At 37.3% G+C, this 15302-nt stretch overlaps 1 protein-coding gene across 3 annotated transcripts in view; it reads right to left on the bottom strand.

The window, feature by feature from the left end:
* Positions 1–1962: 1962 nt before the first annotated feature.
* LOC107685968 (guanine nucleotide-binding protein G(i) subunit alpha-2-like) overlaps positions 1963–15302 on the bottom strand; it is a 78048-nt gene continuing 64708 nt past the window's right edge. For 2 of the 3 annotated variants that reach the window (XM_016482746.1, XM_016482748.1), the window contains 7 exons: positions 14990–15131; positions 10461–10621; positions 7146–7274; positions 5359–5488; positions 4870–5023; positions 2263–2480; positions 1963–2183 (listed from right to left, as the gene is read on the bottom strand). In XM_016482746.1, coding sequence (XP_016338232.1) covers positions 2290–2480; positions 4870–5023; positions 5359–5488; positions 7146–7274; positions 10461–10621; positions 14990–15131 — 907 coding nt within the window. In that variant the 3' untranslated portion in view covers positions 1963–2183; positions 2263–2289. The remainder of the gene's footprint in view (positions 2184–2262; positions 2481–4869; positions 5024–5358; positions 5489–7145; positions 7275–10460; positions 10622–14989; positions 15132–15302) is intronic. The other variant, XM_016482747.1, reaches the window with a different exon arrangement.

Here is a 15302-nt window from a genome sequence, read left to right as displayed (position 1 = left end):
TGCTACATACATTAGTGTATATAAATAAAAACATTATGTTCGTTACAAAAATTTAGTTTTTGCAAAAAATACTTTACTTATCATTACTTCTAGTTAGTATTACTACATCCGTTAGAAAAACAAACAAAAACAGCACAGTGGAACACCAACATAAGGCGCGCATGCGCAATAATCTAAAAAAAAGCAGCGAGACGCGGCTTTCAAAGACATCAATCAGCCTTTGGAGTCCCTTACTTCGGAACTTATGTAGGATAACAGTTTTAGTAAGCTAGTTAGTTTTTCATTTTAATATTTAAGACCTGTCGTTCATTCTTTGGTGTATACAGTGCGTCAGTTTGTGGAACAAAAGATCTCACTGAACTCCTGGCGAATGACAGGTGAGCTCGAAATTTGACAAAGAGGTTTCTCAGGTTTATGTTGTTTTTCAGTTTTTCTTGTTTTATTTGTGATCTTTTTAGCACTCAAGCTAACGGTGAAGGGACTGAGAAGCCATCGGCATCAGATCAGAATGACAAGCTGGGACATGTTGCCATATCTGTTTCTGAGAAGTGAGATTATGTAGATTTAGTTGTAAAATTGATAATAGCCTCATATATGCTGGGTAATTTCACAAAGTAGTCACTAGATGGCAGTATCAGTCTGTCCAAAGTCAGCATACAAAAGTGCATAATGGTGAGTTCAGAAATCTTCCACTCTCCAAACCCTAAATTTAGTTCAGATCTTTTTTGATGGAAAAGCCCCAGGTTAGATTACAAGTGTGTGAGACATTTCCAAATGAATGTAATTATAATTTTGAGAAGCATATGTTCCGAACATGGTGATTAATTAACCAGAGATGATTTTCTGCTGTCTTTCAACAGTTAACAGGACTGTGTTACTTGTTTAATTCAGCAGTGGGGGAGCGACTTTGGTTGGAGCCTTGTCTTTCTGCGATCTGATCTCAGAAAAGAAATGAATCTTAATGTTCTTAAATAATTAAGTTGGTTAATGTTCTTTCAGACCTCTCTAGGTAATGGATAGCCGAAATCAGCTAGAGCACAATATGCTAAAATTAGAAAATTGATGCCCTACAGCAGGCTCTTAAATGTGTATTTAATTACTGCGATTGGATATTAAATTAATTATTCAGCCACTGATGTGCACTTACTAACCTCCAAAACAGTACACTTGAAATAAAAATCACAGTTGGCACAACTTCATCTAGTGAATGAACGTTTATTTAAATTAAATCATTATATAGGACTGTAAAAAGAATTGTAATCTTTACCAAAAAATGAAACAAAAACACTACCCCTTTTTTTTCAATTAGATTTCTATTATTATTACTATTTATTCTTAGATCGTGTGAAAATTCTGGAGCAGAAATGTTTACGTACAGTAGGACAGCTTGGTGAGAAAATAAAGTCGATTGTAAATGGAAGTCAAGGCACAAACAGAATGCTAGAAAGAGGAACGGGAAGATAAAAAGAGAAGGAAAAAAGACTGCTAGATACGGTTATGAACATACTTTAAATATCAGTTACATTTTAGCAGTTCTTTCCTTATTTGTGAAGATTTTTTTGTGCTTTTTTTTTGTTGAGTTTTTGCTCTTTTTTTGTACTTTTTAAAATGTATTCTTAAAAAGGAATGTTACGCTGATGTGAACTGATTACTTGTATTGATATATTTGCTATCTTCTATCATGCAGGGCAACTTTCCATTTTCTATCAACAAGGACGTCATGTAAACATCATAAAAAGGCGCTTTCCTTTTTCAATCATACCTTATATCTAACACCTGTTGGTTTTTAAAAAATAAGCATTATGCAATTAAAAGTTTAATAACATTTGCACATCAGATTCACTAGAGAAAAATGAAAGTATCATATAAAAACATTTTGTTGCCTCTGCTATTACTCGGAAAAAAAAAAAAATGAACAAAAGGAAAAAAAATAAACAAAAAGGATAATACAACAGTTGGTGATTTGTGGTCATAGCCCAAGGAGTTAATAATACAGATATTAAATGTCAAACACAATGCTGGGACAGTGTCGAGAGGGAGGGAGAACAGAGGCTAAGGTCGTTGGCAACTGTTGAAATTGTGTTGGGCTCCTCTGAGCTATCAGTCGTCGTGGTTGGCCAGTGCAGATGCTCAGGACATATTACACCCCTACTTCCTCTGGTCATCAAAACTGTTCAAGTAATCTGAAAGAAGAAGAGAAATAAGTTACGAGTAGTTTGGAAACCAAAGAAAGGACGCTCTGGTTTGAGTGTTTATTTGTACCTCGACTCATCTTCCTGTTTTCGTGCTCTAGAAGAGCCCACAATCCTTCAGGTTGTTTTTGATGATGACGTCGGTGACAGCGTCGAAAACGAACTGCACGTTCTTCGTGTCCGTGGCACAGGTGAAGTGAGGATAAATCTCCTTAGTTTCTTTCTTCTTGTTCAGGTCCTCAAACTTGGTGCGGATGTACTCGGCGGCCTCGTCGTAGTTGTTGGCACCTTGTCGAGAGGGGAAATACAAAGCATAATGAGAAAACAGTAGGGGAGGACGAACTCAGAAAGTGACAGACAGAAGCCGGAAAAACAAAATCCAAGAAAAAGAGAGAACAGCACATTTATAATGATCATTAAAATGACACATGACCTCTTCCACTTGATTGATATCAGTAAAGCGGCCTGTCCTGTGTTAGACTGATGTCCCATGCACAACCCTGCACAGGATATAATAAATTGCTGGACTCATTTGAACATCAAGTGGACCTCATTTGAATAAACCCCTTGATGAACACTTGAAGTGAATAGCCTCACAAAGACTGGAAATGCCAGAGTAAAACTGGTTTAGATTGGTCTGATTTTCACATGGAACATGTGTACACTTCAAAGACAACATGAAAATGGCATTAGAAACACATCTAACTTCTGTAATGTGATGCATTTCTGAGTGGAAATTAATATTCAGCTTCACAATATTATTGGTTAAAATAATTCTTCCAGCCTGTACAGCCTTGGTTAAATTAATAGTTCACCCAAGAATGAAAATGTGCTGAATATCTTGTGAAGTGAAAAAGCTGCGTGTTTGTAAGAAACAAACTGTTGCTTCTGGCCAAAACAGTCTATAATCCATAATAACGCTTCCTCCAGTGAAAGTCCAATCTCCTGTTGTCCTCTCACATCGAAATCCACCGACACATTTGTTCAGAAAGGTTGAAAGGTTTACTGTTGTAAAGCTTGTAAACATGCTTGAACTGTCCATATTTCTCCTCATTCAGACAAAACAATATTTTCACTGCATGTACTCTGGATGGATGACTCATGTTTTAGCTGGAAGCAGCGGTTTGAAGTAGAGGTCTGACCAGATATTTTTTGCCGCGGGATTAAATTCCCGAATAAAACGCGGTAGCGGTCGGTAACTCTGGTGTAATTTGAACGGGAGCGGGCGGTCTAACAAAATCCCGTTCCCGACGTCCATTCAGAACAGCATATCTGCACTTTATTCTTATCGTCCACCGGTAAAGCCTGCACTCGGACTGTTATGTACGCGCTGCATGCATGCTTTCTGCGTCGCGTTTTATTTGCGGGGTCTGTGCGCAGCATGTGCATAACGATGCTCAGAGCAGGCTGTACTGGTGGTAAATATACGGCCCTCAGACAGAACAGGCAGGTTGTCGATGAAAGACAGAGCAGAATAAGGATGGAGCAAAGTGTGTATGCGCTGTCCTTGAAGGACGTTCAACTCGGTTTTGTTTATATTTTGCTTAGCCTATCATTTTAAATGACAGATGTCGTATTTATTTATTTTTCTCTTCGACACATTTCCTACTGTGTTACCAGAAAAATGTCAAATGAATTTAGTATTTTGACAAGACGAATAAAAATAGCTAATAGGCTATTTTTGCACAGCCTACATTTTTATTTTTTTTTCTCTCTGCGACACTTTTTAATATTGTGTTGTAAATGTTAAACGAATTGTATCCTGACAAGACGAATAAAAATAAGATATACAATTTTTGTAAATTTTTATTTTCTCTGACACTTTTTTTCCTACCATGTTGCATAAAATATTAAACAAATTTTGTGTCTTAAGATGATGAACTTTTCCACGACATTCTAATTTATTGAGATGCACCTGTATAGCGGGAGCAGGTGGGTGCGGAATAGAACCTTGCGGGAGCGGGACATTAAAAAAAATAGTCCAGACCTCTAGTTTGAAGTTAAAAAAAATGCCTTGATGGATTTACAAACACGCAGCTTTTCACTTCACAAGATGTTAACTGATGGACTGGAGTGGTGTGGATTACGTGGAAAAATTTCCACCTTGGTGGACAATAAAGACATATTCTACACTACATGTGGATTATTGTGATGTTTTTATCAGATGTTTGAACTCGGCACTCATTCACTGCAGAGGATACACTGGTGAGCAAGTGATGTAATGCTCCAAACTGTATAAGAACTATCTATTTTGTCCAAGTCAGATGTTGTTCTTAAAAAAATTGAGTATGTTATATGATTTTTATTCTTCAGAAAAACATGAACTGATCTGTATTATAAAACAGTTTCAACTTATGTGCAGAAAAAAGCACATTCTTATTAATGTCAGTTGTGAAATTGCTAAGTAACTTGTAGCATTAAAAAGCCTACAAGTTAGGTTTATGAACTATATTACTTGGCAGAACATTTGTTTTGTCTGATATATTAATATCCATAATTTATTTATTTTTATTGCACAAAACACCAGGTACAATTATTAAAGAGGCCCATATTGATTTCTTTTGTCTTTAATGCATAGGTAAAGCCAGAGTTTGCGATGTATTGAACCGCAGCACTCCTGGAGCACTTGTGCACTTGATTTAAATGATTTATTGGGTAGTTGGTTGTTTTATAGTACCTGCGTACTCAGGGAAGCAGATGGTCAAGGGGCTGTGTGTGATCTTCTGCTCAAACAGATCCTTCTTGTTGAGGAACAGGATGATGGAGGTCTCGGTGAACCACTTGTTGTTGCAGATGCTGTCGAAGAGTTTCATACTCTCGTGCATTCGATTCTGTAGTGGAATTAAGAAATGGGTCAGTATTCAGGAACGTGGCCTGTTCTGATGAATGACAGCTTGAACTGTGACGCAACTACACTACTGTTCAAAAGTTTGGGGTCAGTAAGATTTTTTTCTTACTTTTTTCAGCAAGGATGCATTAAACTGATCAAAAGTGACAGTAAAGACCTTTTAATGTTACAAAAGATGTATATTTCAAATAAATGCTATTCTTTTGAACTTTCTATTCATCAAAGAATTCTGAAAAAGTCCAGCCTCTTTAATTCTTAGTGTTATATATTGTGAATTATCGACTAATCTGGGGTAAAGAGGGTCTAAGAGGGTCTCACCATTTCTTCGTCCTCAGCCAGCACCAGGTCATACGCGCTCATGGCCACACAGAAGATAATGGCCGTCACCCCTTCAAAACAGTGGATCCACTTCTTTCTCTCTGAACGTTGACCGCCGACATCAAACATCCTACACAGAGAGAGCAGACCCATATAAATGGTCAGCAGTATGAACAGACATATCTTAAAAAAATAAATGATATATCAAGGAGAAAAATGCCCTGAACAACTAACAAAGCAGGACAGAACATATGATCAGCCAAACAAGCTTATTTAATTTGACACAAATGCAATAAAGATGTAATAGGCAAAAGAACAGTGTTTAATATATCATACTGCCTTAAAGGAATAGTTTTGTCATCATTTTCTGTCATGTCAATCCAAATACATAGAGGTTTCATCCATAAATTGTCAAAAAACATGGCCTTCCAACATGCCTTAACAGCAGCACACAAGTTGTAATATGTTATGGCAGAGAGGAAGATTATAGCAAACGATAACTTCTATTTCAGTCAGTTCCTTACTAAAACTTATCGTACTGGCTTAAAACACTTACAAAATCATTAAAAAATATAAGGTACAAGGTGTATTGGCTGTTTCTATGATGCTTTTTTTTTTCCTATGTGGGGCTTTCACAGTCCCTGATCATTATAAAATATATATTTGTATTATAATAAATGTAATATGTGTATTCTTTATGAAAACGAGCAGTTTGGACAATCTTCAAACTTTTTTCTTAACCTATTTCTAAAGATTTAGAAGAAATAAAAATAAAAATAAAAGAAAGTCACATGGGTTAGAAAAGGCCTGAGGATGAGTATGTAATGACAACATTACTCATTTCACGTCATTTACGGTTTACTAGTTTCCACAAATCATATTTTCCCCAGAGTTTGTTTTTGTCTGCTGGAAATTTGTGGGAAATTTTTAATGCAGAATAGTTAAGTTGCTGACTCTGTATTAGTGAGAGATTTACTATGCCCCTTCTTCTTTAGGTCTGGACGTTTATTTGTGTCACTGGCATTTGTTGACCTTTGAGTCCGGGCTTTGTTTCTATGGTATTGGAGGGGTTGAAAGTAGGATGGATGAGACAGGGTGGGAGGATGGAAGAGCTGGGGCTTCCTGTCTATTGCAGGAGTCATTCATTTCTGCCTGTCACACACTTGTCTCTATAACCATGTCGACCTGGAAAAGACGTCATTGGCATTTCTAGGAAATTCCGTAATTATCTTCCCTCTTATGTGGCATATGCTTTTTTTACACGATACATAACATGATTTACAAAACATTAAATAAAGTAATAGTATCTTGGAAAGCTAGCTTGTGTTTGATCTTTTTAAAGGTTGGGCTGACATTTCTTCTGTAGATTAAAGCAGACACATTCAAAGAGAATCATTCCAGACCTGTTAAAGCAGCACTATGTAACTTTTGGCGCTCTAGCGGTTAATAAACAGCTGAACACATCCCGCGGAAGAACATTCCAACCGGAGCTACTTCTCTAAGTTTATGTCTATGGCGATTCACGCAGGTATGTGTTACTCCGCAGCAGTGACGACCTGACAGGCTACAATAGTCCAAATATAAGTACTTATTATAAGTGTACCGTAGTGATTCGAGAGGGTGTTGCTAGCTAACAGAAATAGTAGAGGCTGTTAGATTGGGCAGATGAGTTGTTTGAAGTGTGAATGTGTCAACACGCATGTTAGCGTGCCTACTAGAGAGTGTGAATGAAATCTCGGTTAAAATCAGAGCGAAATAAAGACATCTAGTGCAGAGAGGTTTCTCACTTGAAATGCAGGTCTTTGAAGGTGAAATGTGTCTCTACGATGCCAGTGGTCTTCACTCTGGTCCTCAGCACGTCCTGCTGGGTTGGGATGTAGTCTGCTTTGGCTATCCTCTCCATGTCATTCAGATAACTGCAAAGGATGGTAACAAAACATTAGCTTTTTTAAATACATTTCTGTCTTCTTTATAAAGATTGTACTTAGCTACATTAATAGCATTTGCTTCCAAATATCCAGACACACTTTAGGTATGCTCACTATTGCATAAAACGACATCTTTGGTGTCAAGAAGCACCAAATATGATGACATCCTTCCTAAAATATGTAGGAAGAAATATAGTGTGAAGAAAATATTAGGCATAAAAAGAACACTAAATAATTGGCTTTTATATTATATACTATGCTAAAGCCAAAGAAAATCTCTCAGTTGTATCAGCGTTGGTGTGAACAAGCCTTGTAGATGATGTTCTTATGCAAAATACTGTGTGCAATCGGCTAATCAGATTTCCAAACAGAGCAACAGACGAACCGCCTTCGTCTAGGAGGCTGCGACAGTGACGATGCAGATTTTCATTCAGCTGCCAATCAAAGGCTGATGAAGCCTCACAGTAACACAGCTTGGATGAGCTGCGTAGGCAAGAACTCCTGCCAGCAACACTGAATGTTATTGCTCCACCTAATGCCGTACAATCCCACTACGACACAACTGTACAGCTCCATGACTAACCTAGAGTTCAGGATTCCAATGCTGAATTATAAGAGAACATCGTGGCATGAGAAGTTCTTCCAAGTTGATTCTTTTCTTTCTTAGTTCTTATAAGTTTATTAGGTCTACGTGCGGTCACAATATTGTGAGGATCCCCACAGAGGCTCGCACTTCGCTGGAGTCCATCGACACAAAAACAATCAAGCACAACCCAACTCAAAGTGAAATGTGCTGATAATCGCTCTTCACAAAGACGGGCTTAGAGCTGCTTTTGTAGTCTTACATACTGCAAAACCAAGATATTTAAAAACATTTAGTTTCACATTTCCGCTTGGGTGAGCTTTGTCTCTCTTGAAGACATATTAAACTATTTTATTCACACTTCAGCACATGTGGTGTGCTCTTATTTATGCAATAAAGGCTCTGGCCTGTAGGGTGCAGGAATATGGGACTGTTGAGAGAGATATTAATGCCCACCTGCTATCATTTAAGGTTCGGGGAATTAAAGTCATGTCTCTGATAAATGAAGCTAGAGTTTATGAGAGCCAAGAGCACAGTCTAACACTGTAGCTGTAATGAGAAAAATACGCCAAGGCTAGACACTTAATACAGTGGCTTTTCAAAATAATACATCATCATACCACATTTAAAGGGATTCAGTACATACTTATGTAGGCAATACCTATTTACTGATGTTTGTCAATAACTTTGTTTCACGCAAACAGATAGACAAAGATGATATTTTCTGTGATGCACAGGAAGTTTGTCTTGTTTTTCTCTGGAACAGGAGCTGTGCTTGACATCCGGCTCTGGTTCAGAGGTTAGGGAGATCTTGTGAAACTTGGCCAAATATATGTTCCGATTCCAGACCTCTTAGTTCCAGTGAAAACTAATCTTAATGCTACAGCATACATTTGTTTTCTAGAGAACGGTGTGCATCTAACAAATCTGAGGTGAAATGAAGTGAACAAAGAACCAAGTTCTTACTGAGGTTGTCTGGAACTTCATTAAAAATTAAAAAAGTTAATCCACTCTTTCCTAATGTTGGGATCAGAAGGAAGGTGATGCAAAGACCCACAACTTGGCACAGCACAGTGTCTTGTTGTCTTCAGAGCCATCTTTATAATTGGATTTCTGCTTAGACCTGCGTTTGCCTCTCTCGTGATTTACACTATATGCATGAATCGGTGGGCGGGGCTAAATAGGCAGTGATGTAGAAGCAGGCGTTGATCTTCTTCTGCGGAGGCGGGGTTAAGCCACACTATTACGTCATGAAGTGGCACACTCCACAACATGTTGTTTTGGCAGACTGGCTTCAGTATAAGCTGTTTTTAGGCTAACAATAAAGTTTAGAGTTCTGAAACTTACAGGATGTTTTTAATAGTACAATGAGCTCTTAAATGTCAAAAGATCAAGGGAATTTTTCAGTTCATGACCCCTTTAATGCCTACCACACCAACAGAAAAAGCAGTGTAAAACATTTACAGAAGCCACATAAGTTTTTACACACTACCGCTCCAAGGCTTAAGAGCTTTATGATTTGTTAATGTTTTTGAAAGCAGTCTCTCACGATCACCAAGGCTGAATTTATTTGATCAAAACTACAGTAAAAACAATATTGTGAATATTTTCTTTCTATTTAAATATATTTTCAAATGTAATTTATTGCGGTGATGCAAAGCTGAATTTTCAGCATCATTACTCCAGTCTTCAGTGTCACATGATCCTTCAGAAATAATTTTAATATGCTGATTTGATGCTCAAAAAACATTTCTTGTTATTATCAATGTTGAAAACAGTTGTGGTGCTTAATATTTTTGTGGAGACCATGATACATTATTTTCAGGATTCTTTGATGAATATGAAATTCAAGTCTATGTGAGGGCTTTCCATTTTTATTCATTGTTTTTATTATGAGCTAATTATAATTTCTATAGTCTGCATCTCTCCTCAATGAGGTTTTGCTATTCTTTTCAATACAGTCATCTTAGCCTCTGTTTTGAGGGTGGGGAAGGAGTGGCTGCCTCTGTAAAACCACACTTCTTTCCACCCACCCACACACAGGCTATAAACCCTCTCACATAAACATCTGCAGAACCCAGCAAACACAACTAAATACTATAAAAACTAAGATTAGCACTCCCTCTATCCTTCCATAATCTCTTTTCCCACCAGCAAATGACATCATCATTCATTTCCTAATTCAAGGCCAAATCGACCGTGATCCCCTGTGAGGGAACGCTCCGCCTACCCCTGATTGATTCTGAGTGTATCAAGCATGGGAAAATTCATGGAAATCCTGACCCAGGCCAACCCTCCGTTTAACAGCAATTGGTTTCTCAACGGACCGTTAACTGTTCGTCTGCTCGCTTTGACGTATCGATCTGATCCTGCCTACTCTAATCACACATTTTCATCTTTCAGTCCCTTTTAAATTTAAAGGCACTCTTGAGTAAGTTCCAGTTTTGTTTTGGCCCTCATTTAGAGAGGCACTTATAATATTTTGATCTAAAGCAGAGCGGTTTTGGTGTCTATAAAAAAAACGCTGAATATTTGAAAATGTGTTAAGAAAATTTTCTTTATTTCTGCCCAATAACGGAGAGAGAACTCACTATGCAGCGGAGTCGTTGAGCTGGTACTCTCTGGCGCGGGTGAAGCAGCTCTGTACCCCTCCATCAGCCCACAGTCTGGTGACGACATTGGCCAGATCGTCTGGCAGGTTGCCCTGTTCCTCTGCCGCCCCGGCCAGGGCAAACAACTGACGTGCATCATCCTATAAAATAAAGGAATAAACAGATCCATTTGAAAAGTAATGCACGTTAACACAGTACACAGAAACGAACATACTTATATGCATCATATGCAAAAGAATTAGGAGTCCGAGGCAGGTTTATTAAGTCTAACCAATTTCATCAACTGAATAATCTGCAATGTGAACATATTACCTCACAGCAGCTGGAAAGTGACTCAGCAGAACTTTCTGCACATTAATCACAACTACATTTTTATATTTTTAATTATTATATTTTTAAGTCCACTAACCCATGCTAAGCACTGATTTTTTTATTTATTCTTTTAATAACTGTAATCATCCATCCATCCATGTATATACATATAATTTGACCCATGTGTCCACAAATCCATATGCAAAACCGATTTTATTTCCTCTTTTAATCACTACAAACCAAAATGGCAGCACTTGTTAGTAGACCTGATATTAATAACTGATTGAGTCAGGTAAAAAGAAATATTGACTGTCCATTTGCATTATCTATACATCCATTATCATGAGGACAGACTGGTTGTATGGTGGTATTCTGGGAGGTGGGATATTCTTGTGGTTGTTGCTGTGTGTGCACGTGTGTATGTGTACTATGTGGTGGTTACTTCACATTACTCCAGAGATTTATTTGCCAGACAGGTCAAAAGTGCAACATACAAATGTGAGCTATGCATCCCCTGAGAGAAAAACAGAGAGGGGGAGAAGGAGCCTATGACTAGCTCCCACCTCGAGATTCTACTATCACATCTCAGGCTGGAGTCTCGATCCGTTTGATGAGCGTCTTTTGCAGCCTGTCTGTCTGTCTCCTACATGTTTCCTTCTGTGCTTCTCTCAGAGCTACAAAAATAACTGTCTACCTACATATCTGTCTCTCTCCTCCCAGAGTACATGTTGTAGGAATGGAGCCTCACACCAAACCCCTCCCTCCACGGAGCTGATCTAGGTCACAGGAAGTCAACCCTGGGGCGGAACATGGGAGCCATGAGTAGAAGTGATGGGCTGAGAGACGTGTGACACGACTGACCCCGTGCTTCTAGGAGACGTGATGAACTCTTAAACTGTGTGCTACTGTAGATTGCAGACATCGTAAAGGTGAAACGACACCGTGTTTCACAATTTAAGAAGTTAAATAGCTTGCAAATTCAAGGAATACTTGAAAATCTTTCGAAACAGGAATCCTATAGGTTCTTTTACTTGGTGGTGGAAAAAAGCCAAGAGATATGAACAGAGAGAGGACAGGATGGTTACAGGCCTTTTAAAATATTTATGGTCTTAAGAGAAGAGAGAGAGCAATAGAGAGAGAGAGAAAATGAGGAGATAGAGCAATCAGCCCCATGGGATGCGGTTTTCCACATATCTAAAGCACACTGCTCAAACTGTGACATATGGCTAACACATGCACTCACTCATACTATTTAAAAGGTACGCAGTCCGATGGAACACTTCCTGTCTTACACACAGCACTGTGCACTCAATGTTTTTAAAGAAAGTTAAGGGGTAACAGGATCAAATCAAATATAGGGATGGTTTTCCACGACATTCTAATTTATTGAGATGCACCTGTATATATAAATGGATAAATGTCTCTACTACATTACAGAAATCAACAAGGTCTGCAGGGCTGCATGATTTGGGGAAAAAAATTCTAATTGCAATTTTTCCTGATACAAACTGTAAAAAAAAGCTCCAGGTTTGCTATGCTTGTTTTTGCAGGGCTGCACAATTTGGCCAAATGGTGGTTATGTATCAATATGACTACAAAGTCATTCTTATTATTTGATTTATGTTTAATAATATAAGAATTTATTATTATTAAATAAAAATATTTAACAATAAGAAATATTACTAATGTAATATTTCACTGTAAAATAATTATCATTATTAATAAATAAAATTATTAAAAAATATTTGTACTCTAAATATTACTTCGTTACTTTCACTGTAAATGAGCAACTAAAAAATATAATATTTATAATAATTTTATTTTAGAGTTAAATTACAATACTAATATTTATAGCGGTCTTCAATTTTAAACATTAAACCGAGCTTTTATTTTGACGGAGACCTGCAGGGAGCCAACAGTCAGCTTAACACAAATTAGCATAAACAATTAGGGATGTAACGATTCAACGCGAGCCGGTTAAAAATCGATACAAATATGTGACGATTCAAATCGGTTGAGATGTTAAACGAATCGCTATACAGTTGGGGGTAGGACTTTATATGAATGTTTCTCTGAGGGGAACTGACTGTATTTGGAAAAGTTTAGATCATATTTTCTTTTCATCTCGTCTCTGTATAATGCATATTAAAGCAGCGTTTATAAGTGCTGCGCTGCTTTGTTTACAGCGTTAACCAAAGAAACGCTGTATCAGTACTGTTCCAGAAGCGCCTCCTGCTGTCAGAGTGAATCTGTGTCTCATTCAGAGCTTCTGCTCTGTGTTTCGTGCAGATGTTTTATGTAGTATAGTTTCAGAAAACTAAAGTCAGAGCATTCTGTTTTTGTTTTAAAATTTCAAATTATACAATCTAATTTATAAAAACTGCTCATGCTGGATGTATTCAGCATCTTTGTTTGGATTGTGATTCAAATGCAGTGGTTGCCTCTAATTTTGAATGGAAAGAGCACAGGCAAAGCTTTTGTTTATATGAAGAGGTTTTTTGTCTTATTTATTTGATTAGATTTGGGGTTTGTTTTAAATTTTCAATTTAGTTTTGTTATTTGACATATTTCTGTTTCACAAAGAAATGTGCAGCATTTTGTCCAAGCAATAATAAAAGGACACATTTTCATTTATACTTTGTCTTAAATCTAATTTTGTTTAAAAAAAAAAAAATTGTGAGAAAATCAAATCGTGAAATCAGTATCGTGAATCGAATCGTGAGTTGAGTGAATCGTTACATCCCTATAAACAATGTCAAAATTGATCTGTGTATTAAGCCTTGCAGTATAAATGCAGACTACACAGTCTACACTGCTAATGTTTTCATGTATTATTTTATAATTATTATTATTAGCATTAATAATTCATAACTAATTTAATTTTGTATTTTTATTTTCATATAGTTAAATAAAAAGTTAAAAAGTTTTGCTATGGTATCAAACTACCATAGAGAAACAAAAAAAAAATTGTTGGTATTTGTAATGACAACTGACACCAATATTGGCTTATATGTTTTCCAATTTAATTATTAAAGCAGTATAAAGTTGATTCCGGACATCATTACGTTTTTACCAGGCAGCCCTCTGACACCCTTGATAAACAGCTCAGAAACGCTTCTGGTTTTTGGTGGGCATGACCCTGATCTAGCTTAATTACACAGGGTTTTCCTAACACAGACTAGTTATTGAGATGACCCACTGACTTATTAGTTATCAGTTTTGCACATCCTTCATCAAATGCCTCATAAACGAGAAAGAGAGACACTTGAGGAATGTCTCTAACATATCTCGCTCTCACTAATTAAATGTTATGGAGAGATGTTGTTAGCCTCTCTAACAGCACTTTACAGCTCTATTCCCAGAGCAGAGACACAATCATCCATCTCTCCCGTCACCCGTCTAATTAAACTGCTGCTGCACACTGAAAATAAACCGCCTGTGTTGGTTTAAAGGAGCCATATTCTTCACTTCATTCTCTGCACCAAGAGTGCTGCTTTTTTTTAAGATGCTGTGACAAGTTAAAAGAAGTTTGACTTTTAATAACACGTCTCAAGTCTCCTGTGTCCTACTTCCTTCCATTTAGTCAGCGTTAACCCTGTACATTCACTGTAAATCTGGTTTAACATCATGGATTCTGCTATATAGCGAGGATAAATTTGTGCTGATAGATATCAGAGTTTCTCCAGAGCCTCAGGTGGATCAGATGCGCTGAACATACTGTTGCCTTCAGGCTGTTCTCTTGAGATCCTAGCTAGAAAGCTAACACTCTCACTTCCTCATTCTATTTTTTCCCCTTCTTTTACACTTAATCTTCCCATCTCTTGCAGGTTTAAAATGTATTATAATAATAAAAAAAAAAACAGTTATTTTAAAATGTAATGATATTCACAATATTACTGTTTTTACTGTATTTTTGATCAAATAAATGCAGCCTTGGTGAGCATACGAGACTTCCTTCAAACACCTTTTTAAAAATCTTACCGACGCCAAACTTTTAAACGGTAGTGTCATACAAAAGTAAGACTAGTCACAGTGCTGTGCCGAGCAGACTTGCCAACAGTCATACGTCTGGCTTTGTGACGAGGGAAGGATCATCAGAGGCTGGTGGGCCTCTGAGGTAATCTGAGTGTGTGTGTAAAACTGTAGAGAGGATGTGTGTGTGCTTTATTTGCTAAGGGAACACTGTGTGTACTCACCGCTCTGGCACTGTCCTCATATTCGATCTTGAGGTTGCTCATGGCTTTAATGATGGCCATGATGGACTGGATGGTGTTACTGTAGACCACAGCTCGATACTGCTTGCACTCTTCCTCCGAGTAGCCGTCCTCGTGAATGATCCTGCATAACAGACATACAGACGATCAATCAATCATCAGTGTGGTATAGTATATTTAGCCCTCATTAAAATTTCATTTCCATTGTTTTAATGTGATTTATATATATAATACAAGATACTGTGCGTGTATGTGTGTATATATATATATATATATATATATATATACACACATA

Source organism: Sinocyclocheilus anshuiensis, unplaced genomic scaffold (genome assembly GCF_001515605.1).
Source record: "Sinocyclocheilus anshuiensis isolate Anshui unplaced genomic scaffold, SAMN03320099.WGS_v1.1 scaffold465, whole genome shotgun sequence".
NCBI lineage: Eukaryota > Metazoa > Chordata > Actinopteri > Cypriniformes > Cyprinidae > Sinocyclocheilus > Sinocyclocheilus anshuiensis.
This window is presented reverse-complemented; position numbering and strand designations above follow the sequence as displayed.